We start from the raw sequence: 24,426 nt of genomic DNA on the forward strand, positions 1-24,426 counted from the left end.
CGCCCTTCTTCAGGGGACAAGATGACAGCAAACATACAGACTTGACCCATCTAATTATTTGCGTTATTGTTACGAAGTCCTATTGTGAAACAGTTTTACTGTGTAGTCGAACTGTGAAACTGTAGAGGCGAACTGTGAAACTCTGTATTCTAAATGTGAAACTCTGTACTAGAACTGTGAAACTGTACTAGAACTGTGAAACTGTGTTCTCAAACTGCGAAACTGTGTGCTCGAACTGTGAAACTGTGTGCTCGAACCGTGAAACTGTGTGCTCGAACTATGAAACTGTGTGCTCGAACTGTGAAATTGTGTGCTCGAACTGTGAAACTGTGTGCTCGAACTGTGAAACTGTGTGCTCGAACTGTGAAATTGTGTGCTCGAACTGTGAAACTGTATACCAGAACTCCAGTTGTTCGACATATTGTTTCAGACGGTGTAACTTCATGGTTAAGGAAAGAAACGTTATCGGTTCAATGGTCTAATGTTCGCAAAATCCGCTTTTCTCGAACTATATTTCGAGCTCTCCCTTAATTACACTAACAAGTGGTTGATATAATTTGCTACGGTCTGGTATGATAATACACATACGTCATGTTACCTTAAACGTGAGAGTAAGCCGCCCCACCGATGGCTACCGTTACAAACACACGCCAAGGCAAGTCAACTTGAAAACACGGCAACACAAGACAAAATAGGGAATTGACAATACATCATTTTGTCACTGATGCGTCAAATTTGGAAACGTCCTCCTCATGTTTCCCATAAAAGGTTTTGAACGCTTTACTGAGGCCTTGAATGTGGTAACTCGGATCAAACAGCTTTTGAGCAAGAGTCGACAGACAATCTTTGACATCTCTTCATAGAAAGAGCATGCTCGATTGTACCCCAAAAGCTGTGAAATTAAGAAGGTCGGCGCTGCTGAAATGTTGGAAAGTTGAAATTCCTTGTAGAAACTGAGATACAGGAATGGCATGGCATCGTAAATATGTGGTACTCTTAAATACATTTGTTTTTCTATCCATCGCTATTTATATAGACAACAATGTTAACAACCTCAGCTAACAGACTTTATTAATTCGTGTTTCTCTGTATTCGACTTGGTTATATGGGATCTTGACAAGAGGGAGAATGTTTGATGATGCAGGAGTATCCAAATCGTCTTCTCCATCCTCTCTGTCATCTATACAAACTGAGTATTACCCTTGATTCCCTGAAAGAGTTACAATGACGTAAGTGACAAAAACATTTCCAAAAGTGTAAAGAGTAAGTTACACACAAAAATAATTCTAGAAAGTACGGGTTCTATTTTCCAATATAGAGGTAACCTGCGATTGTTATATAAATAAATGTGATAAGGAAACTATTTCCATAATCATAAGAAATCTATTGTACGATTCCGACTATATTATGAACAATATTCTAATAAATCACTATCAAAAAGTGAAGGTGCCAGGTGTTCGCGAAAAGGTGAGCGTATCCTGCACCACCAGTGGCACCCGTCACAAACACATGCAAAAGCAGGTAAATGTTTCACCTGGAAAAACACGGGAACAAATACCATACTGGGAATTGCATCGACATCATTTTTGTCACTGATGCTTCAGATTTGGAAATTTGAGAAAAGTCCATTGTTTAGTTTGGTCATCCTCTTCCATACTTTGAAAATGCAAATGCAACAATCTAAAACAAAGATTAAAGAACTAACAATAATATATGTTTTGTGTTGGATGTATGCACATTCACCATTTATGAATGTTTTAATTGTTTTCTGCGGATGATTCTAGTCTATGTGTTGTTTAAATTAAACAGCCGGGCAGAAGAAAGTATATACCGATGTGTGATGGTGACTTAAAATGAAACAAACAAGAAATGGTCATTCCTTGGTGATGTATTTGATACGGGTATCATAGTTATGTGCTTTGGACCTTAAGTTTGCAGTGTTTCGGCGACTGTTTTCAGCCTAGAAGCGTTTGTAATCTTTTGATCAAATCGAATTTTCAAGTTAATACATTCTTTTGCACGGCAGTTTACCCGAATCTAAATGAGAAATATTACGTTTAAAACTATCTTTGAATATAGTAGAAATGTTTAAACCTATTAGACAAAGATGTGCACAATATGCACCATATTACAAGCCGATATATGTGGCATCGCATCTTTAATTCTGTTGTATGTCACAAGTATTTCGTGAAATCTAAGATAGTCTATTGATAATGCAAAATTAAGACCTTGGTTTGCACCTATTACAAAATGAGTAAACTGTTACTGCTTTTGCTTTTAGTCCACAAAGACTGTGGTGCGGTGGGTGAAGGAAATTGAGGGTGACACATACACTGATCAAAGTACAGCGTCACCAACAATATAAGCCGTGATCCATAACACAGTTTCAAGTTTAAATAAAAAGATCGAATCAGTAGGACCAGGGTCTTGTTTCACAAAGAATTCGAAGCGCTGCTGATGTCTTAACCAGCATCCATTTCAATAGATTTGACGTTACCATCGCTCAGTGAAACTAGCCAAAGTTCTCTCTCGTTCCACGAAGTGGTCTTAACGCTACGATTATCGTCTGTCGAAGAAAGTCCTGGAAGATCTAGTATGACTGTGCATCGTAGTGTACTCAACTTTGGGCATTATTAATGTTGAACCACGGGGTTACAGCGTAATGTGGAAGAAAAAACCCAAAAATTACATTTACCACTTTGGTGAGCATAGGTAGGGGGTTGTTTGTTTGTTGGTTTGTTGTTTAACGCCGCACTCAGCAATATTCAAGCTATATGACGGCGGTCTGTAAATAATCTAGTCTGGACGAGACAATCCAGTGATTGATATCATGAGCATCGATTCACGCAATTTGGATCGATGACATGTATCAACCAAGTCAGCGAGCCTGACCACCCGATCCCGTTAGTCGCCTTTTACGACAAGCATAGTCACCTTTTACGGCAAGCATGGGTTGACAATGCAAGAACCGTATGAACGAATCTTGGATTCGAACCTCGATACGGGTGTCATAGTTGTGTTTTGGACCTTAAGTGTGCAGTGTTTCGGCGACTGTTTTCAGCCTAGTAACGTGTGTAATCTTTTGATCAAGTCCAATTTTCAAGTGTACACATTCTTTTGCACGGCACTTTACCAGAATCGAGAAAAATCATGTATAAATAATCCTTGAATAAAGTGGGACATTATTATTATTTATAGTCTGTTTGAACGAGTCTTGGATTCAAAACTCGACGATCTAGGCTTGAACCCAGACAGTGAATCTTTATGATTGTAAATAGTTTGATAATAACCTTTTCCCCATGATCAAAACCACGTTGTCTGAAAGCATCCACCATCTTCCGTGGCCGGTAAGCTGTAACGTACGCCCGTCTTGGTTTATCGGTGGTGTTACCTCGTGTGTAGTGGAGCGTCCGGCCGTGGTGGATTGTAACTGATCCCGCCCTGATCTCACCAGCAACCTTCACCTCACCCTGAAGCAATTATTATAATTCCAACTCAAAAGTGAGAACCAAAGGTTTATCAACATATGACAAACCTTTGACGAGGGTAGTATTGAAGGTTAAAATCTCACAATTCATTTCATTATTCTAATAGGTAAAATATCACCGAAAAGGGATACGGTGTACAGAGTTGCGTCCCTTCGCCATGCCAGGATCCGCTTATCTTGGTTTTGGATACAACGGCGCTCGTTGATTGATAAGTAGAAAACGTTTCGACCAGTGGCACTTTGGGCTTGCTTCCCACATTGCGACATGCATTACTGTTCAAACAGAACTATACTCTAGATGCCTCACACAGGCTCACACAAATATGACAAATTCAATAACAAAATGTATAATTACATATTAATCAATTGGCACAGGTGTGTCAATGATTCAATAAGATTCGAATCATGTCTATAACAACCATTTAGTTTAGTTTATGAAGTTTCACTAACATCACCAGCAAGGCCATAGTTAACTTTTTGTGACGTGGAGAGAGGGAGAGGGAGCAAATATTTGTACAAGTATCACTTGTACCCAACGTGCTACCCCCCCCCCCCCCCCCCCCCCCCCCCCCACCCCCCTCCCCTACACCACCGGCTAGGGTACTGACTTGGAAGGGCTGGTGCACTACTAACATTATGTCACACAAACGTAAACGGAGAGATAGCCTAACACTCACCCAAAGCCTCGTCTATAAAGTGCCTGATTCTAACAATACCAAGACGCAGCTGCCGTCCTCGGTGTCATCCGTCGGTCCTGGTGTTAATTACGTGGCATCAAACAAACCCTTTGACGGGTCTGACAGTAATGTATCAGTGTCAATGTCACTTACGTCGTTTATGTCACACGTCCTGACGTGACATCCGTCTTTGACAAATCTGTGATCACAAAGTCCTCTCCTGTGGGACCCAGGAACAAACCACATGCAGCCATTGTCTTTAAAGGCGTCATCGACAGCCATCTGGAAAATGTAACGGCTAAAGGTCAATAAAGATTAAACCTGATGCACATGTGTGTCCATCCCTGTATGTTTCTCAGCAATGTTTCTGTACTGACCATCTCAAACGTTTTTTAAAGTTATTCAATGCGGTCATTATTGGTATTAGTAGGATCTTTTCTTTCGCATTTAATGGTTTAGATTGATTGGGTTTTTCTATACAAAAGGCATAATTAGTTCTGTGTCATTGAATTTCAGCTGGTAAATTGAAGAATTGTAATAATAAGTATTGCACTTAACCTAATACTTATTCAAACCCAAACATATTAAGGGGCGGTGGGTAGCCTCGTGGTTTATGCGTTCGTTCGTCACGCCGAAGACCCGGGTTTGATTGCCACAGTAGCACAAAGTGTGAAGCCTATTTCTGGAGTCCCCCACCGTGATATTGCTGGAATATTGCTAAATGCGACGTAAAAAAATACGCATTCAGTCACCCAAAAATATTTATGTCCAAGGATAGAATTTTTTTGTTCCCAGTAACCCGTGGATCAAATGGTTAGACTCGGCGAATTGGTTAACTGTGTTATTTTATTCCGATGGCGTCTTTGTTGTTAACATTGTCAACCACTGTTTTTTTTGGGACCCCGACTCGATTATTTACAGGTCGCTAGGTTGAAGCTAGACTGCGGCGTAAAACAACAAACTATCAACCAATATATTCACAACCCTAACCAACGTGATGTACCATAAAAATGCATAGAAAATTGTGTTTAGATATGTCTTTAATATGTATCAATGCATTGCAGATCTTACTGCACAAGTTATATATGTTTTGAAAACCAGGTTGTGACCTTTGTTCGTTTGTGTCATGTAGGCTTTTCATCGATTTGCTCAGCGAACAATCTTTTTACCATGTAACCATGTTATGACGTGCAGAAATAATATAGTTACACTTTTTACGTATCGAAAAACGAAAAGTGTGTGCAGATGAATAATTCAATGACAAGCTCATGAAACAAATACGTGAATTTTATGTAAATGCAAATAGGGCGTCACAAAAGTAAAACGAAGATTCTAAAAGCCAGGGGTCACTTGCACAGATCAGACAGAGCGCTATATTGTTGTAACCTGTGTTGAAATATGGGAGTTAATAGTCCCCGCGCCAGGATGTCTTTGCGCATTTGGGATGAGTGTGAGCTTCTGTCTTGCCCTTTATTGGGTTCGGTATATATCGAGACCACGTCTTGCTCAGTGCAGGCTTCTTCACATCTTGAAGTCGATATCGCCCATGTTGCTTTCTGTCCCGACAGAAAAGATAATAGCACTATGATTTTATGACAACATTGTGTCGAATGTTCTCGAATACGTCGGGTTTCACGGAACGCGATACATTGGCGTGCGAAATGTTTCTTGGTGTCATTTGGCTAACGTAGCTAAAATGTTGATCTGAGTTTCTGAAAGTGAATCTTGACAATTTTATGAATCGGGTAATGTGTCTATGGCAAAGTCAAAGTCATCAAGCAGGGTTTGAATAAATCTCTTGTATCTGCCTTCTTAATAGTCGAAGGAATAACATTGTAAATTTAAAACTCCAACGCCAACGCAAGAGAAAAAACATCCGCAGCCGCCACCGGGCGAAAAATGCAAAACAGTGTCGAAAATCGAACACAAAGCCACATCTCTTTCGAAAAGACGTAACAAAGGACATTGATTAATTTCCTTTTTTCAGAATGGATATCCCACAAACATTCTTAAATGCGAATACGGACAATCTCGTAGTTCTTTTCCCGTCATAAAACAGATGGCGACACATTAACCCACTGCCAGTTGCCATTAATATATTTTACAATTGCCGATAAAGTTTTACTCCTTTAGAAAATGAACACGCACTGATGATAAAGGACACGGGAATTCCAGGAACGGGGAAAGGAGCAATCAGCCGATGAACCTCTCAGCAAAAAATGATTTAGTTTTATGAATAATGGAGTTTGGTGTAAGCGATAGGAAAATACCTTGGTTCCTCCAAGCTCAAAACACTTAATACAGCATGAACTGAGGATAGGGTGGGAGTGAGTGACGAAGTATGGTTTCATGCCTCCGTCAGCAATATTCTAGCACTATCACGAGAATTGGCTTCACATGTTGTACCCATATAGGGAATCCAAACCGGATCTCCAGCCTGACCAATTACTTCCCTTACGCGACCAGGATCTTATGATCGTTGTTGCTAATCCAAGATTCACCTGAATCTGAACGTTGGTATGCCATCACCATACCGATGCTTTGGGGTTTTACCAAAGTGGTAAATATATAAATAAGCAGCACCAAAACCGTTTCCATAATCTTAAGAAATCTCTGCTTAAAGCAGAGTCAATGTACAATTCCGACTATATCACGAGCATGTGTTTATGAATCACTATCAAATAGTGATGATACCAGGTGTTCTAAAAAAGTTGAGCGCATCCTGCCCCACCGGTGACACCTAAAACCTTTGTCAATTCCACACCAAGGTGACAGGCCCCGAAATCAATAAAATAAACCATCCTGGAGAATGTGTGGTAGTAAACAGTTTGTTTGCAACAGGCGGCTTCTGTTAACTTTATCTGGTCTATCCAAACTGTGACATCCTTTCCTTACCTGTGGGTGACTCACGCAGCTTTAGAAAGAACTGGCAAAATCTACTGATCAGTTAGTTTTAAATGAGTGAATGTTGTTTGACGCTACAGTCAGTAATATTCACAGCAATCTGTTTATAAATATAAATTGTCAATGCAAGAGAATAATCAGCCTAGATTGTCTGCCGAAACAGATTCCATTTGACGTAGAGGGCAAAAAGCTGTGGAAATCTTATGAATGGACCACTGCAAATCAGTGATGACACCAGGTGTTCGCGAGAAGGGTGAACATGTCCTTCCCTCCCGGAAGCACCCGCCATGCATACATTTTCGCAAAAAAGTAAGTATTTTATGGCCTGACGCAGCACAGCAGTACTCCTGCCACGCGACGTCAGCCTGTGAACAAACCAGACAATCAAGTGATCGATGAACCAGAAAATCCAGTGACACGAGAGTACCATTACTGATTTAGTTGAAACTAATAAAAACAGTATGTTAATTTTGAATTACGTCTGCTGTGTACAAGTGCAGAGATTTTGCTGCTTAAAGCAAAGAAAAACGTTAAGAAATATATTCGTTTTACAACACCGTGGGACGCAGTTTCATAGTTTCGGCCAAAACATTTCTTTTGTAGTTTTTGTAGTTTATAACCTGTCTGGCGGCATGGACACACGTGCATCATCACTGACATGTTTGAAGATTTAGAACCATGGGCGCGTTCTCGAGACTCTTGCAGAATTAGTCAGCACAGACAGCTGCATACATAATGTCCACTACGTTCTAGAGATACATATAAACTATAAACTAGCTAGAATTAAAACAAAACCTCTTTCTTTAATGTATTTCAAATTAGATGTATTGATATTAATAGGGATCACTGTGTTAAGGTATCAGCCGCACGGTTAAAATATATATTTAATTATAATATTCTATCTATCTATCTATCTATCTATCTATCTATCTATCTATCTATCTATCTATCTATCTATCTATCTATCTATCTATCTATCTATCTATCTATCTATCTATCTATCTATCTATCTATCTATCTATAGCAAATTTGTGAACATGAAGGGAATTCATTTGCAGATTTTACCCTAGAGAGAAATAATGAAAAGTGTCATGTCAAGTGATTGTAAAGGTTGAGACCTTAACGTTGTGATAGTTGACTCAAATACTCCTTAATTAACCCCATGTGATTGTTCATGGGGTTTCAGCATACTATAAATGTAATATTGCTAGCTGGATTTATGTTGAGATAACTGGATATCCTTTATCACAGCACTAGTCTTCGAATTCTGATGAGCTTTAGCGTAGACATAATGCTAGCTTTTGACAGTGCTCGAGATTTATTGTACATTCTTTCTTCATGTATTTTATGACATCGTAGGCGAATTCCCGAGCCTGAGAATGTATGATTGGCCATACTAACATAGCTTTGACACATTTATTCGTTTGTAATTAACTTCAATAAAATGACTTTTAGAGATTTCTGGTATCGACTTGTCACACCGACCTCTTAATAGACTCATAAGCGACGCGTGTCCTCGGGAGCGTAGTCAGTTACATCGTCATGGCCTGCACGTGCACAACACGCATACACCTTCCCTACCTGTAACAAACCAGATATGTTTGCCCAAATTGTTTGCATCGCTTCTTGTTTCAAATGTAATTGGTTCACCTTATCCGGGATTACCAGGAGGCTTTGCATTGTCAATAGGGTCCAAGAAAAATCCAAATGACATGAATGGTTAAAGTGAATTCAGTCTATCACAGATCTTTGATCCTTTTCCTTTGTTGTTTAAAGCCGCACTCAACAATATTCCCGCTATATGACGGCGGTATGTACATAATCGGGTCTGGACCAGACAATACAGTGATTGACATCATGAGCAACGATCCATTACATTTTCATTTTTCATTTTTTCAGAAGTTAAATTTCATAAAATGTAAAAAGATATTAGATGTAAAAAGATATTGAACCAAATAGATGTAGGTATTACAGTTCGTATCATGTTATTAGGAGCGGGCTCGGTGCAGAATTTTATTGTGCGCATTCATAATGCTTACGAAGAGTTGTATAGAATGTATATCATAGTTCAAAGCATTAACGATACCTCCCAGGATATGTAGACACTTGGTATTTGTATGCAGTTGACACACGATTCTTGATTGGTCTTTGTACTCAAGGATCACCAGATATATCTAGTGACTATGCTGGAATTTGACGGGTAATTAAGTCCCACCCCACCCACATCTCCACCCCCATCCCCACCTCAAGTCGAGCATTTGTAAGTAGATAGTAAGAGAATAATTTTATGGTCATCGTGTGTTTCTCGTAGTGTTTTCGTAATATGAAACTTGACACAACATATAAACATTTTATAAGAAAGGATGACGTTAAGCGATACATAATATTTTCCTAGTAATATACTGTTGATCACCAGCTTGCCAAGTCATATTTCTGTGTAGCGGAAAGCAGAGGTAAGAAATGCCAAAGGCAAAATAATACTTTTCGTTTTTCAAAAATCTTTAATAAATTATAACTTTGAGATGACATAGCTCTTGATTTGATTTAACTAAAACACAAAAACGAATATATGTGTGAATCCTAATATGTTCTTGTGGAATCAAATGATATTCTGAATGCTATTGTCACATTTCCTATTCCTAAAGATACACAGAGTTGAAAGATAATCCCACGATGCTCTTAATTAAACTCTCTAAATAATACAGCGTGGTTGGCTAACGAGTGTGGCATTTGGATCAAAACGTCAAAGTATCATGTTTATTCGTACATGTATGTTTGTTACATGAAGAAAAAAGATGACACCGGATTGGTAAAGGGTAAATAGTTTGTTCCCGGTTTTACATTTAAAGAAGCATCTTGCTAATGAATTCATAAATTCATAATGAAATAATTCCGCGTCTCTAACGTACATGTATACCATTGTATTATCCATATGGTTAATTATACATGCTAGCTGGCCTAATCGAGTTGATGTATTTTTAATGACGTCATGGCATTTCATTGTTGACCTTATCTGTGGCTTTGCAGATGAAATGATTCTTGTAGCAAATAGTGTTCATGGCTTGCAGTATAAGTTAATTATTTTTCAGAATTATACCCACGAATGGAGACGAAAGGTTAATATGAAATAAAAATATTGTTATATTCCGAAGGTGTTGGCAATAGCATGCATGAACAATGAAGGTATTGTTAATGAAGGTTGCTAGAGAATAAAGATAACTTGTTGGATAATGTAGTAATACATTGAACCAGATTAAAACAGTGGTTGATCCATCAGTAAGAGCCAAAATTTCTTCCCCAACATTACCCTCAACGTATCAACAAATCCAACCTTATATTCCATATCGTGAAGATCCGAGGTAGAATACGTCTTCAGCAACCCATGCTTGCCGTACCACAGGCGTCTATGCTTGTCGTAAGAGGCGGCTAAAGGGATCGGTTAGTCAGGATGGCTGACTTGGTTGATGCATGTCATCGATCCAAATTGCGGGGATTCATGCTCTTGATGTCAATCACTTGATTGTCTGCTCCATTCTCGATTATTTACAGACCGCCGTCATAAAGCTGGAATATTGCTGAGTGCGGCGTTAAAAACAAACAAACAAATTTTATTCTATATTAGTGAAAATTAGGAAAAAAGAGGGACATGAGAACGAATACATCTTAGCTTGTAAAACTATCCCTAACTACTGGTTCCCAAACCCAAATAGAGAACCTCAACATTTGTCGTTTAATATTAAATATAGTTTACAACTCCAAGGTTTGATATGTATCCTCGTAAAAAAAACTAACAAATGTTTTATGAGTTCTGAATAAATACAAACATTACATTGTGGCTAAAACACCGTTACAGGATCACATTACACATGTCAGAGACATGATCACCCGTGAACTGACCGAATAAAATACAAGGGCCTGGTAAAGGCAATAGGTTAAACCAAAACGTAATTATCTGTTGTGCCACCACGCGCATGGATGACACCTTGGCGGGGGCGACCCATGGAGGCAATGACATCCTGAATAACGCTTTGAGGAATGTTCTGCGACTCTTGCCAAAGCCACATGCAGTGTTTGGAGCCTCTGCGGTGGTTGATTCCGCCGGCGCACATGGCTATCCAAAGCATCCCACAGATGCTCAATCGGGGACAAAACAGGTGATCGAGCAGGCCATGGTAATATCTTTGCGTTGGTTTGCTGTCGGAAGGCCTGGCAGACATTATGAGGTCGGTCTTTTTCTTCTTCGAAAGGTCAACTTTTGGCGTAATAAACGGGACGACATAACGTCACAAAATCTCGTGGCGATAGCGGACACCATTCAGTGTACCTGCCACATGCACGAGAGCCGTCCAGCCACCATGATGGATACCTGCCCACAACATGACTCTTCCATTACCAAATTGACCCACCTGCTGCTCACAAATTTTGGGCATATCGTTCGTTCAGACGTCTGTAGACACGTTGACGTCCATCAGCACGTCGGAGTAGAAAGAGGGACTCATCTGTGAAAAGAACGGCCCTCCTTCAACGTTGCTATCTCACTCTCTGCCTGCCGACTTTCAGCCAGAAGACGTGTCAAGATGGTCGAGCTCTTCGTTGGTCTGGTCAGAGATTCTGCGTAGCCCGTGGATTTGGGTAGTCGTGGATGCTGCTGTTCCTTCACGTAGACGTCACAACCGGATACAACGACTTTGGGTGGCGGTAGCTACTCTGGGTCGACCTGACCGTCGACCGCCATTAACACTGCCGGTGTCGTTGTACCATGTCCATAACTTGGCGATGGTCTGTCTTGCCACGGCGAAGTGCCTTGCCCATATTGCTGTGTTGCCCAAGCTTCTAATCGACCAACGTCACTATATAAGTGCAATAATCTTGGACGCGACGTTAAACCCCATTTCACTTCACCTCACCTTCAATCGACCAATGGCGTTATTGTGTTGAACGTCAATCTTGGCATTGTTCTGTCTCTGTGTGCTGTCTGTGAACCACCATTGTTGTGGCGTTGTAACCCAAACAACATAAGCATAGATACAGAACTTCATAATACACGTGCATTCCAGATAACTGCGTTGTTGCCCTTCATTATCAGCGCTGGTTTGAGTTGAGTTGCTGTTTATTGGTTCTCGTCTTCACGTTTTGCCGTTAGTAATCACTCAATGTTTAACTGGTATTCATAAACTAGCGTTAGATTCATTTTAACCTTTCTGGCAATTCTTATTGTCACATTTGTTGGGTTTTGTTAAGACTATACATTTGATATCAAAAGTGATAAGGGTGATATTCTATTAATCATCTAAAATAATTCTTCATTCAGTCTGTCAATAGTCATGGCCAATGTCTTAAGTATGATAAGCACAGCTCCAGTGGCAAAACAGATTAGTGATGACATTTGATTATGATGTCATGGTAACTGATGACATTACAATGACCTACAAAGCACTGGGATTCAATTTCATTTTAGAGATTTCTAACAGGAAGAAACGAAGCAAGACCATTGGACCAGATACAAAATTACTCAATTTATATTTGTACACTTATTTCATTTTCAGAGAAAGTAACGCAAAACCCGTTGATAAATAAATCAATAATTTGGTTATGTGTTCTGCTTCAAGAGAAGATCAACGTCAGATTATGTAAGTCGTCATACGAATCAGATGCCATTGGGCGATTACATTGAGAATTTGCTTTAGAGGTTAAATATTTAGGAATTTACTAGTATCCATCCATCCATCCATCCATTCGTGTATATATATATATATTTAGAATGATATGATAACAGCTAAATGTTTAACATGAACACTCTGTAACTATTTGTACGAACTTGGACCCTTGAATACAACATTAACATGACTTGATTTCTTGATATTAAGAGGGCTGAGGTATCTACCGTTATAGCGTATCTCGTCCATGGTAAACTGTAAGCTAAAATGTCTACTCAAAACTACCCACACAAAAACAAAACCAGAAAGTACGCTTTATCCCTATCATCAATTATGAAGGTAATCTGCGATTGTTATTTAAATATAAGCGACAAAAAACTCGGTAATCATAAGAAATCTCCATTGTACGATTCCGACTATATTATAAGCATGTGTTCCAATGAATCACTATCAAATAGTGAAGACACCAGGTGTTCGCGAAAAGGTGAGCATATCCTGCCCCACCGGTAACACCCGTCACAAACACAAATGTTAACGCCGGAGAATATCTCGATTATCCGTCGCAACAGATTCCATTGGGAGTAAAAGGCAAAATAGGGAAACAGTGTATCGATTGATCACTGAATGTAAGTGATGACACCGTGTATTCGCGAAAAGGTTAAGCACGGTGTAGCATCCACCACTCACACAAACTGCATGAAAAAGTAAGTGTTTTCGTGTTACTGGAAGTAAGTAAACATGTAATAACAATATTTCGAATGTTCTTTAAGTGTAATATTATATATAATTCATGTAAAAGGGCACCTGCGACTATTGTATAAAAGAGACGAACATATTCAACAAAATAACATATGACTTTCCATCCAATCTTAACCTGTGATTGATAATTGCTTTAATTGTTTTATCAAGTTTTTATTCAAGTACAATGTAATTGCTTTAGATTACTCATCAAATGTAGGTCAACTTTCTCTTTATTTCGATAGCTACATGTTACAACTTTTTAGACACAATCGAGCATGCACTTTCAACGAAGTTTCAAAGAGCGTCATACTATTTTGTGTATGGCGTGAACGTGTGTCAACGTGGCTGACCTGGCGGGTCCCGGGTGGATTATAGGTTGGTTTGTTGTTTTACGCCGCACTCAGCAATATTACAGCTTTATGACGGCGGTCTGTACAATAATCGAGTCTGGACCAGACAATCCAGTGATTGATATCATGAGCATCGATCCACGCAATTGGGATCGATGACCTGCATCAACCAAGTCAGCGAGCCAGACCACCCGATCCCGTTAGTCGCCTTTTACGACAAGCATAGTCGCCTTTTATGGCAAGCATGGGTTGCTGTGAAGACCTATTCTACCCCGGATCTTCACGGGTCGTGGATTATGAGAAGACCTGGTTCTATCACTGTATGTTACTAGATTCTCCATGTTTTGTTCAGAACGTATCCAAAGAGTGTTCACACATTACCAAATGCTTGGAGTTTGATGATTAAAGCAAACTCTCGGAGACTGCAGGAATGTTGGTGTGTACTTCAAAGGGGCGTTACTTTCGTTCTTAACTGAAGCTTCAATATTCCATTCAATTAGTAGCTCTTATCCCTTTACACTAACCATGACGCTGCGTCTCCATGACTTACCACTATCTATTAGAAGTAATGTTGAAAGTAAAATGGCGATGACCTGTAGAATGGTTTGTCTAGCAATATCCCTGCAGCTCCAGCTGTGCTCTTGCTGTCTACATATCACAATTTGCTCTTTCTATCAAGATTTCAAAGAGCGTCATACGACTCTTGCTCAAAAGTCGTCTGATCAAGGCTACACCATTGAAGGCCTCAGTAAGGCTTTCAAAACGTTTTCCGGTAGACACGTGGATGTCATTTCCAAATTTGACGCATAAATGACAAAATGATACCAGATGCAGATCCCTATTGTGACCTGTAAAATGTATTCATGTGTTTTTTCAGGTGAACAATTGCCTTGCCTTTTGCATGTGTTTGTAGGCAGGTTTTATAATGATTCACGCACATATGTTCATGATACAGTCGGCATCGTACAACTGACTCTGCTTTAAGCAGATAATCTTTGTGGTTATGGAAAGGGTTTTGTCGCTTTTATGTAAGATGGGACGTTTTAATAAGTACGTGCTCATTGTAATTGTTTTTTGTGGGGGTGAGTTAATGACGTGACGATTTTACGAATGAAAGGAAACAAGGTGTGTACATGTCAATTATTGATCGTAAGAGAACTACACGTTAAGCATATCAACTAAATCTCTCCGGTACATTCCGGTACATTCCGGCACATTGTTGAGCTGCACATCAACCTACCCAGAAACTGGCGGACCGAGTATCCTCCACATCTCCCCAGTAAGACTCATCCTGGTGCCATGGTGTCTCCGTGTTGGTGTGTGGAGCCTATTAAGAAGAATTAGTATATTGCTTAAAACTGTGCAGTTTCTGACATGTGCAGTATTATTCCTGAGTACAGCAAAACAAAAATGACAAAACCCTTTCATATTTAAGTCCATATGGAAAGATTGGGATCATGAGCAATTAGGTGGTTAAAAGGGTTATATCTCTTTGGTATTGCAAGAATGCTTACATTTCCACGTTATGTTCTTGTTGCTTTCGCCTATTTGAGATGATTGCAGTAAAATAACTTTCAATAGCAGCTGCATCAATCTACTGATTAAGTGAGAGGATGGTAGTTATACCTTTGACAAAAACATATCAAAGTCAAATACTGCATCTTCTCCGATGATTATGTTGGCGACTGCTTGTGTTCTCATGTGGAGAGGGCCCTGCAAACAACATTGTCAACCTGTATTAACAATTACTGCTTCAGATACCTCTTTAGGCATATGCTGTTTGTATGATCTTGATACCTAGAAAAAACAAATTCAAGCATTTGTTCATCCTGTGTTTATATCCGTCATCCTTCCATATTGTCGGTACAACACCACTCGTAATATGATGAAGGCATATTTTCAGGCACTATTGAAATCCTAGGCCATATAAATGAGTCGTTTCATTTCATGACCACAGTGTTCAAAGGAAGAATGTAGTTGGTAATATTGTGTAAAAGCAACTAGCCCCTATTGAAAAGAAAAACTTCAAACATATTCCCAACTTGGATTCATCGTTCAAAGCTCTTATCTTTTTGTGGAAAATGGGTGGCGCCTTGGTATTGATATGCAATGCTTTGAAGTTAGGATTGAACAAATGGGGCTTATGGCTGAAATATGGCTTGATGCCGAGACGACCATTGCCTGGCACTTTGCATGTATTTTATGAGCAATCGGCAACTAAGACTGTCTAAATTACACTTCATCATGGAACAACCCTTGAAAATGGAGGGAAGTAATTTTCACTGTGTTTGTCCGCTATTTAGAATGTCTAGACATTTGGGATAGAGTTTGAGGTGTCTCTTTGCAAGATTGATCTTTGGATTACTAACGTAATCGCAGAATCATTTGGTACTTTGACCCCTTCACTGCCCTTAAGTAGAACTAAACCGCTGTGCATTAGATAAGGTCTTTAATTCTACATAAGACGTGTCAAAGAAGTAGTGTGTACATATTGCCGATTCCTCTATTTCAAATACATGAAGATTGATAGGTGAGGAAGTGTAGGATCTCACACGTAATGTACATATTCTGGCTTGGCCACACGTTGACGTATTTTATTACCAAATATACATGTATGGTTTAAGCCAAGCCATGTTGGCTTAAAATGAAACAAACAAGAAATGGTTTTTCGATGGTAATTTCTTTGATACGGGCATCGCAGTTATGTTCTGGACCTGACATTTGCAATGTTTCGGTGACTGTTTTCAGCCTACATTTTGTATCAAATACTTTTCCCCACAGTTCATTTCACTGTTTATCAGAACAGAACATATAAACCATATTTAAGCTTAATCTACACTAACAATGATTTAGCACAACGACGTTAGGATGTAATCCTCAAATCGCCTGATCAAAGTTGTAAATGTTTGAGTTTAAGTTTAACTTGATTCCTCTGAAATAAATATCTAAAAGATTTGAAGACTAAGGTTTTCCCAAAATAATATTAAATTCTTAAAATATTATGATTCCCTTTCCCATAAATCTTTTGATTTTGTGAAAGAGATACTCAAAAATATAATAATAGACTTAAAGCGTTAACGTTCTATATTATTATTATTATTATTATTACTTAGTCTACTAATTAATTATTTCTATGTACAACTAATCTGTTTATCCCATCACGCAAAGGATGTTGACCATTGTCTGCAGCAGATGATTACAGCTTGTGATTCAGAAAGAAATACTTAAAAATACTTCTATACTTTTATCATATTTTATCTGATCTTAGTGTCTCACATGAAAACGTTTATCTCAGAATTTGACGTCGTACAGCTGTCATTTGTATGTCATCAACAATATAATTAAATAACATAAACAGTATTATTTTCTCATACAGACGACAGATAATTCCACACTGTAGACCACAGCACTGGCAAGATTCGATTGTTCCGCCTACTGTCGATTATGACCGCCATGATTTTTTACCTTCGGTAACATCTGAAAACGATAATATTCTCAGCCGTTCATTAGGGTCTGCAGGTTTTCCTCAAGATTGTGGATGTTATGACTGCGCCATAATATCGCATTGTTCTCTGAAGTCAAATTGACAATGAGAATAGACATTCTCAAGGATTGTTTCCACATTGTTCATCCGCCTCCTTGATGTGGTAGTAAACCGTCAGCACGGAGAGGGGAATTTTGGTGTTTCGATCCCGGCCGCGTCACACCTAGTCCTGCACCATGACCGTAGAATATATTTATTTTATGAATTGTATTTTCTTGAAACGCATACAAAAGCAAGTCTAGCCAGCTCAAGCCAGTTCTATTCCACATAGGGAATATTTTAATTTTTTTTAGAGTCAAGAAGGATATTGTGTAATATATGATTTCAGAGACTAAATGTTAGTCTACGTCATACCAAAAGATGAGGATTAAAAAAGAAAGTCGGCTCGGTGTTTGTATATAGTGTCTGAGTGGGTATCATATTAAACTGTAACTGTAATGAAATATTCTTGGACGTTAGGCACCAAGCCACCTCACCTCTGTGGGGTCATGTGATGCTGCCACACTGGTCACAAATCAGGCGCTTTATCCACTGGACCACGGAGTCAGTCGACACCACAATGAGATTTCGTTTGAAATACATTACCTAATAATCAGTTATCAGTGGAATCAGTATCAGAAACTGTGTGTACCTGATCGAGGTTGTCAACATACAAGCTTGGCCACATGATCTGACAGATGTTCTCAACATCTTCTTTCTTTCTCTCACCTGAAATGCAGAAAGTGAATATACTACCATAGAACCCTTTAGCGAAGAATGATGAAGTGTCATTACCTTTGATATTTTCACACGTGCATTTAAGCCATTCTCAAGCTGATTGGTCAGTTGCAGCAACATGACGTCTTTTGAGAACTTAACAGCATGATGTCATTGTTTCGACGTGAAAAGCGATACACATTGTATGTGATGTTCCGTGAATATATTGACAGGGTTGAGGCCTCTTCCAGCATTCAACAAGCCAATACGTTTTCACAGTTTCTTAGCAATATAAAACGCCAATGCCGGAGAATAACCAGTCTCGATTATCCGACGAACAGATGCTATTGGGTGTAAAAGGCGAAATAGAGGTGATAATTATATGAATGGATCACTGAAAATCAGTGTTGACACCAGGTGTTCGCGATAAATGTCCTGCCCTACCGGTAGCACCCCCTTCTCACACAATTTGCATAAAATAGTGAGTGTAAGAGAGTTGCCCCACGCCGTACAGCAGTATTCCTGCCAGGCGATAGCGGCCTGTTAACAAACCTAGCATTTAAGTGACAAGACTATGGCTTAATGTAATAAATACAACGTTCAAACCTTATCGAAACATATATGTTTGTTTGTTTGATTGATGGTTGGTTAACGCAGCACTCAGTAGTATTCCAGCTATATGACGACGGTCTGTAAATATTCGAGTCTGGAAATAGATTGATATCATGAGCATCGATCTACGCAGTTGGGATACGATGACATGCATCAACCAAGTCACCGATCCTGATCCCGTTAGTCACCTCTTACGATAAGCATAGTCGCATCTTACGGCAAGCATGGGTTGCTGAAGACATATTCCAACCCTATCAAAACAAACAAGGAATGATTCCCATGTAGGAAATAGAACCCCAGTCTTTGGCGTGCAGAGCCAACGTTTCAAACACAAGACAACTCAATTTTCACCTTACCGCTGAAAAGACTCACAACGTGCTGAAGTGATATATGTCCATAACACCATGCCAATATCAACCATGAAATGTGTATAACTTTGTATAAGGCTATTGTATCATTGGAGACACCTCTACCTACACTGGATCTGAACTTCAGGCCCCCCCTAAAAGTATACACTTGGATTTAATCCACAAATTACAAACACCATCAAAACATTACCAGGCTGAAAACAGCCGCCGAAACACTAAAAACACAACTATGACTTAATTTTTAGCCACCATCAAACATGGGCGAAAACTTTCTTTTGCCCGGCAGTTTATATGGTAATATTTCATTCATTCATTGTCAGGCGTATTTTTAGCTGAGTAAAAATACGAAGACCTATGCCAAAGGTTTTTTGCGTAATTTTAAGTGTCACGTTTTTTATGAAAGTTAATGCTTTCCTAAAATTTACAATCTGAAAAATACGTACCCAGTTTCCACGAGAGGAAATTATTAAACTACTCACTGGCATTTCCAAGATCGTGCCGATGTCGTGAAGTGTCTATTTCCCCGCTCAGCATCTTTGAAGTCAAATCTAAAGAAATTAAACATTGAAATAAATTTATTTGGATTCACCTCTCAATCAATGGTTCAATTTCCATACGAAAATATGGCCTGATGAAGTTGCTCTTTTTTTGAGACAGCAAATTAAATGACACCTATTTCTTTTAAAAGAGTGCAATTTCAGTTCCTTCCTGTTTCATTTCCAGCCTAGAAATTAGTGCTCTTGCGTTTCATTCCCGACCCATTGTTGAATAGATGGGCTCTTTGAAGCGCGTCGATTGAGAAGAAAAATGTCGGTTTATTTTCCAGCGAATGAAGAAGATTCAATCATTCTTGCCTTGATATATTTTTACTTCCTTCTCCGTTAGAAGATCTTCTACTATCTGCAAAGCAACAAGTCTGTGTCAAAAACATGGCAGTTTATGTAAAAATGAACTTACAAGCGTAAACTTTACATTCGTCATGTAATGGTTACATATTATCGGGAAAAACATACGATTGTCTTTAGTCGTTTGTATGTTTATGCTGTTCTTTCCAAGATATGGTTCCACTGTAACATTAATTAGCAAAGGTGTGTGCAATAACAGGGTTCCTGAGGTTTTGACTGGTAATAAAGCTCTTGTCAACTACGCGAGGACAGATAGTACTGCCAGGGTTCCCCACAGACGCCATCTGACGGAACTGATTTGGTAAATGCTCTATTTTGATATAGATTTCGTTGGAAGGTAGCAAAAACGACATCATATGTGTCCATTTCTGTAACTATGGTAGTCTCTGGTCTTATAAAATATGTTGGTGCCAGTTTCAATTAGAAGTAATATTGCACGTAATGTCATGTTCATGGTAAGTAAGTAAGGGCTTCCCACCATTCTATTACATTGATAATATACTAAACTTGAATTAATATACGTTATAAAACAGTTCTATTTAAAAATACGTGAGATATAGATACCTTTACATTTAAACTTGCTACAAAAAGTCTCTGGCATCTTAGTATTAATTTTGAGTATTGATTAAGCACTTACGTAGTTTGTCCGTACGGTTTAAACAAACTGGTAAACGTCTACGTTCAATTTGACCTCAATGAAACATGGAGTATAGAAATATGTGTTTACTGTTAAAATAACAATATTAGTCCACAGAGTGCACGGGCCGGGTGGCCCAGTCGTCTCAGACGCCTCCCATAGGCCCGCTAAAAACCTAGGATAGACCCCCTTTGCGATATCCATGTTCTGAGTCTCTTACATGTATGTTTGCTAGCACCATACCAGTGCCCGTGGGTTACACCAAAGTGTTAATCGTCTAAGACATCCCGCATCAATATGCTAAAAGGCGACTATGCTTGTCGTAAGAGGCGACTAACGGGATCGGGTGGTCAGGCTCGCTGACTTGGTTGATGCATGTCATCGATCCCAATTGCGTGGATCGTTGCTCATGATATTATTCACTCGATTGTCTTGTCCAGACTCGATTATTTAGAGAACGCCGTCATATAGCTGGAATATTGATGTGGCGGCGTTAAACAACAAACCAAACCGCCACATCAATATGACATGCTGTGATATAACTGAAACACTGTTCAAAGTGGCGTTTAACCAAAACTCACTCACTCATACTCATTAACCCTCATCAGTGTGTAGATACTCCAATGTGACTGATGAAAAAAGGATGAATCATATCATGCATATGAGTAGAAACATATCATGCAGGTTTCAGCAATTCGCTTTCCTTTGCCGTGCCATATTCCGCTGATCGATGGTGTGAATCCAGGACTCGCCCTGATAACGATCCTTGGTCTGCAATGTCATTCATTTACTCCTGGGTTTCACCGAACCATAAACATCGACGGCCTGCGTAAATTTGTGCTTTCCTCCCATATTTAGCTGACACGCCATGATATAATTGAAATTATTTCCAAGCAGAGTAAGACCTAATCACGCCAATGAGATGTACCACGTCTTTGAAGTTTTCTAAAAATATTTCCTTTAGAAAAAGAAATATTCATTCCAATTACCAAATATCCATCATTCTCAAAGCCATTCCTCCACGTTTCTATGGGTTTATCCTGAAGCCATTCTGTTATAGTTGGGGCTGCGGGCCATTCCACATTAGGTTTAACTGCAACATAAAGTTTGGATAACGGACATATTGACGAAACGTAAGTTTTTTTAACATACTCAGATGCCCTGTTTGTTTTACCGTATATCATTAATACAACCATCTTAGGGATCTTTATTTCATGGCGGACCAGCAAACTAACAATAAGTCATGTCAAAGATGGTGTCAAAGGTCAAGGCGTTTCACTGAATTCAGCAAGAACGTATTACTACATCCCAGATATATTTGAAAGTCAGCGAGGTGTAGTTTTCACCAATTCATAATATAACCATTCCTTGTATGAGATGATAAATATTATTCACCACAAGACTTTTTTTAATATGAACGTATCAACCTTATATCGTTGTATCTATTTGTCTTTCATAAGAAAATACTCATGTTAAATCATCTATGCATCGTGATTCAGCTTTCGTACATTACTGTTTGTTTGTTTGTTGAACGTCTCACTCAACAATATTCTAACTGTATGAAGGCTGCCTTTAAATAATAGACCCGTGAAGATCGGGTTAGAATAGGTCTTCAGCAACCCTTGCTTGCTGTAGAAGGCGACTACGCTTGTGGTAAAAGGTGACTAACGGGATCGGGTGGTCAGGCTCGCTGACTCGGTTGATGCATGTCATTGTATCCCAAGTGCGTGGATCGATGCTCATGATGTCAATCCCTGGATTGTCTGGTCCAGACTCGATTATTTACAGACATCCGTCATATAGCTGGAATAATGCTGAGTGCGGCGTTAAACAACAAACAAACAACAAAAGATAATTTAAATAATCGCTTCTGGACCTGATATTCTGAGCAAGACGTCGGGTTGTGGTAACACGCCAAATCAACCATTTCAACGAGCTTGAGCACCCGATACATAAAGGTTGCAAGGGATCTAATCCGACCCGAAATCCCTACATTGTTATTTTACAGTAAAGGTTAAAACTCCCCCCCCCCCCCCCCCCCCACACACAAACACACACACACAGTATGAAAGAGGCGAGTACGGACCTTCATGTGATGCCATGCTCTCTCCGTGTGGTGTTGGTCTGTATCTGTTTTATCGTAACACCCGGTACGATCATCTCGCATGTCAGTGTACACGTTGTTCATACTGACCTTGATACGTGTATCTGATATCACTGGAGTGTTTGACACAGTTTCTACTACTCGAAGGTCAACCTACATAAACAATCGCAGCGCTACAACTCAGGGAGCGGTTCAAAAGTTAGATGCCGAATAAAAATCTTACTTGTTAAATCTTGGTTTCGGATTTTTCCATATTCATTAAAATCAGATCCTAGTGCTCGTTACCGCTTCGCAGAGATCTGAGGACATCACCTAATAGGTCACGTCAGAAAGATTTTTCGCGAACTGTGGCCGACCAATGATATGACTAACAAGTAGTCGTCATTAGCCAATCAGAAAGCAGCGAGCTTTACGGCTCTTGTTTCAAAATGGCGACTTTTATTACAAGCTACGCTTTGAAAAATATTTTCACAAAGTTCTTGATTCAAAATTTGAAAACCAAAGCACATTCTGGAACGTCTATTCGATGGCATAGATTGTATGGCAGTACTTCCCTCGGGCTGTGGAAAGTCTCTTCCGTTTCAAATAAATTGGATGTCATGTCTTTCTTTAGCATTCGGACAAAGTCGTACAACACGTAACTGTCGTTCGGAATGTCCCGTGTGGACCTTTTCGAGTTTGTATGATAAAAAAACACTTTCACTTTCGCGATCTCGTAAGCGACGCTCTGATTGGTCGGATGAAAGGTCGTTCAGACGTGTCCTGTTATAGGGCTGTCCTCAGATCTTTGTAGAGTGGTAGCGAGCACTAAGATCTCATATTAATGAGATTGGGAGCATTCCAACCGTCAAAATCAACTTTTTAGCGGAGTTCAAGTCAATAACTAACATCTCTCATCGTCGTGGTTTTGCTCTGAAAGTAACGGAATCGTAATCGTATGAAACGAAAACTGACAAAAGCAGTCAAACCTAGCATACTCGAAAGCTCAACCAGCTTTATGAATCAATGCGATGCAGGATTCGCTTGATGAAAGTTTATCCTGCATTCAACTTTTGATCTGCTCCTAAAGTAAGCTTACTTTGACGCATGAGAGAGAGAGAGAGGGACAATAGTCGTAGCGCCGATATCGCTTTCCCCAGGGGAGGCCATTGGTTTAAGTTGCCATAGTTGAATCTATCTATTTTGGGCATCCGAGAACGTTCAAGACGCTATCGATAATATTACTTCTAAACCTAAACAACAAAACATCAAAGAAGTACAGACAATATGGGGATTGCGTAAAGTAGATGAAAATTGAACCTTCGCCACACGCAGCTGAAACAAAAATTACAAACGATGCATCAAGCATTTTGGAGCACCTGCGTTCATAATATTGACACAAGACGTTCACCAAAACATGTGCATCTAAATTGCCGAGCAAAAGAAATATACACCCATGTTTTATGGTTGCTGAGATGAAACAAACGAGAAATGGTTAATATGTATTTGATACAGGTAGCATCGTTATGTTTTGGAAATTGACTTTGCAGTGTTTCGGGGTCTGTTTTCAGCCTAGAAACGATTTGATAACGTTTGTATTGTTTTGGTCAAGTCCAGTTTTCAAGTGTATACTTTCTTTTGCCCAGCACAGCAAAGAAACGATTTGATAACGTTTGTATTGTTTTGGTCAAGTCCAGTTATCAAGTGTATACTTTCTTTTGCCCAGCATTTTAGGTTGAGAAAGCCTGAACCTGTAACGATTCAC

The 24,426-nt window shown here is 39.3% G+C and overlaps 2 protein-coding genes across 2 annotated transcripts in view; one reads left to right on the forward strand and one right to left on the reverse strand.

Moving 5' to 3' along the window:
- The window catches only part of LOC124113144 (protein unc-93 homolog A-like), a 170,443-nt gene that overhangs the window by 123,585 nt on the left and 22,432 nt on the right, over positions 1 to 24,426 (forward strand). The gene's annotated exons all lie outside the window — the stretch shown is intronic.
- On the reverse strand, positions 1,054 to 22,783 carry LOC124113145 (probable alpha-ketoglutarate-dependent hypophosphite dioxygenase). Its single transcript, XM_046473393.2, has 10 exons — positions 22,665 to 22,783; positions 21,568 to 21,671; positions 19,891 to 19,936; positions 19,516 to 19,584; positions 17,992 to 18,068; positions 15,443 to 15,529; positions 15,057 to 15,143; positions 4,318 to 4,446; positions 3,291 to 3,470; positions 1,054 to 1,210 (listed from the first exon to the last, which is right to left on the reverse strand). The coding sequence occupies exons 1-10, from the start codon at positions 22,678 to 22,680 to the stop codon at positions 1,181 to 1,183; spliced, it is 825 nt and encodes a 274-aa protein (XP_046329349.2). The 5' UTR covers positions 22,681 to 22,783; the 3' UTR covers positions 1,054 to 1,180.

This window comes from Haliotis rufescens, unplaced genomic scaffold, assembly GCF_023055435.1.
Source record: "Haliotis rufescens isolate VD_foot unplaced genomic scaffold, xgHalRufe1.0.p SCAF_17, whole genome shotgun sequence".
In the NCBI taxonomy this organism is placed as follows: Eukaryota; Metazoa; Mollusca; class Gastropoda; order Lepetellida; family Haliotidae; genus Haliotis; species Haliotis rufescens.

Coding starts and splice junctions, on each gene's coding strand:
- LOC124113145 (XM_046473393.2), bottom strand. Junction 19,585..19,890: donor GGAAGTAAAAATATATCAAG/GCAAGAATGATT, acceptor TAATTTCTTTAG/ATTTGACTTCAAAGATGCTG. Junction 15,530..17,991: donor ATGTTGACAACCTCGATCAG/GTACACACAGTT, acceptor TGTTGTTTGCAG/GGCCCTCTCCACATGAGAAC.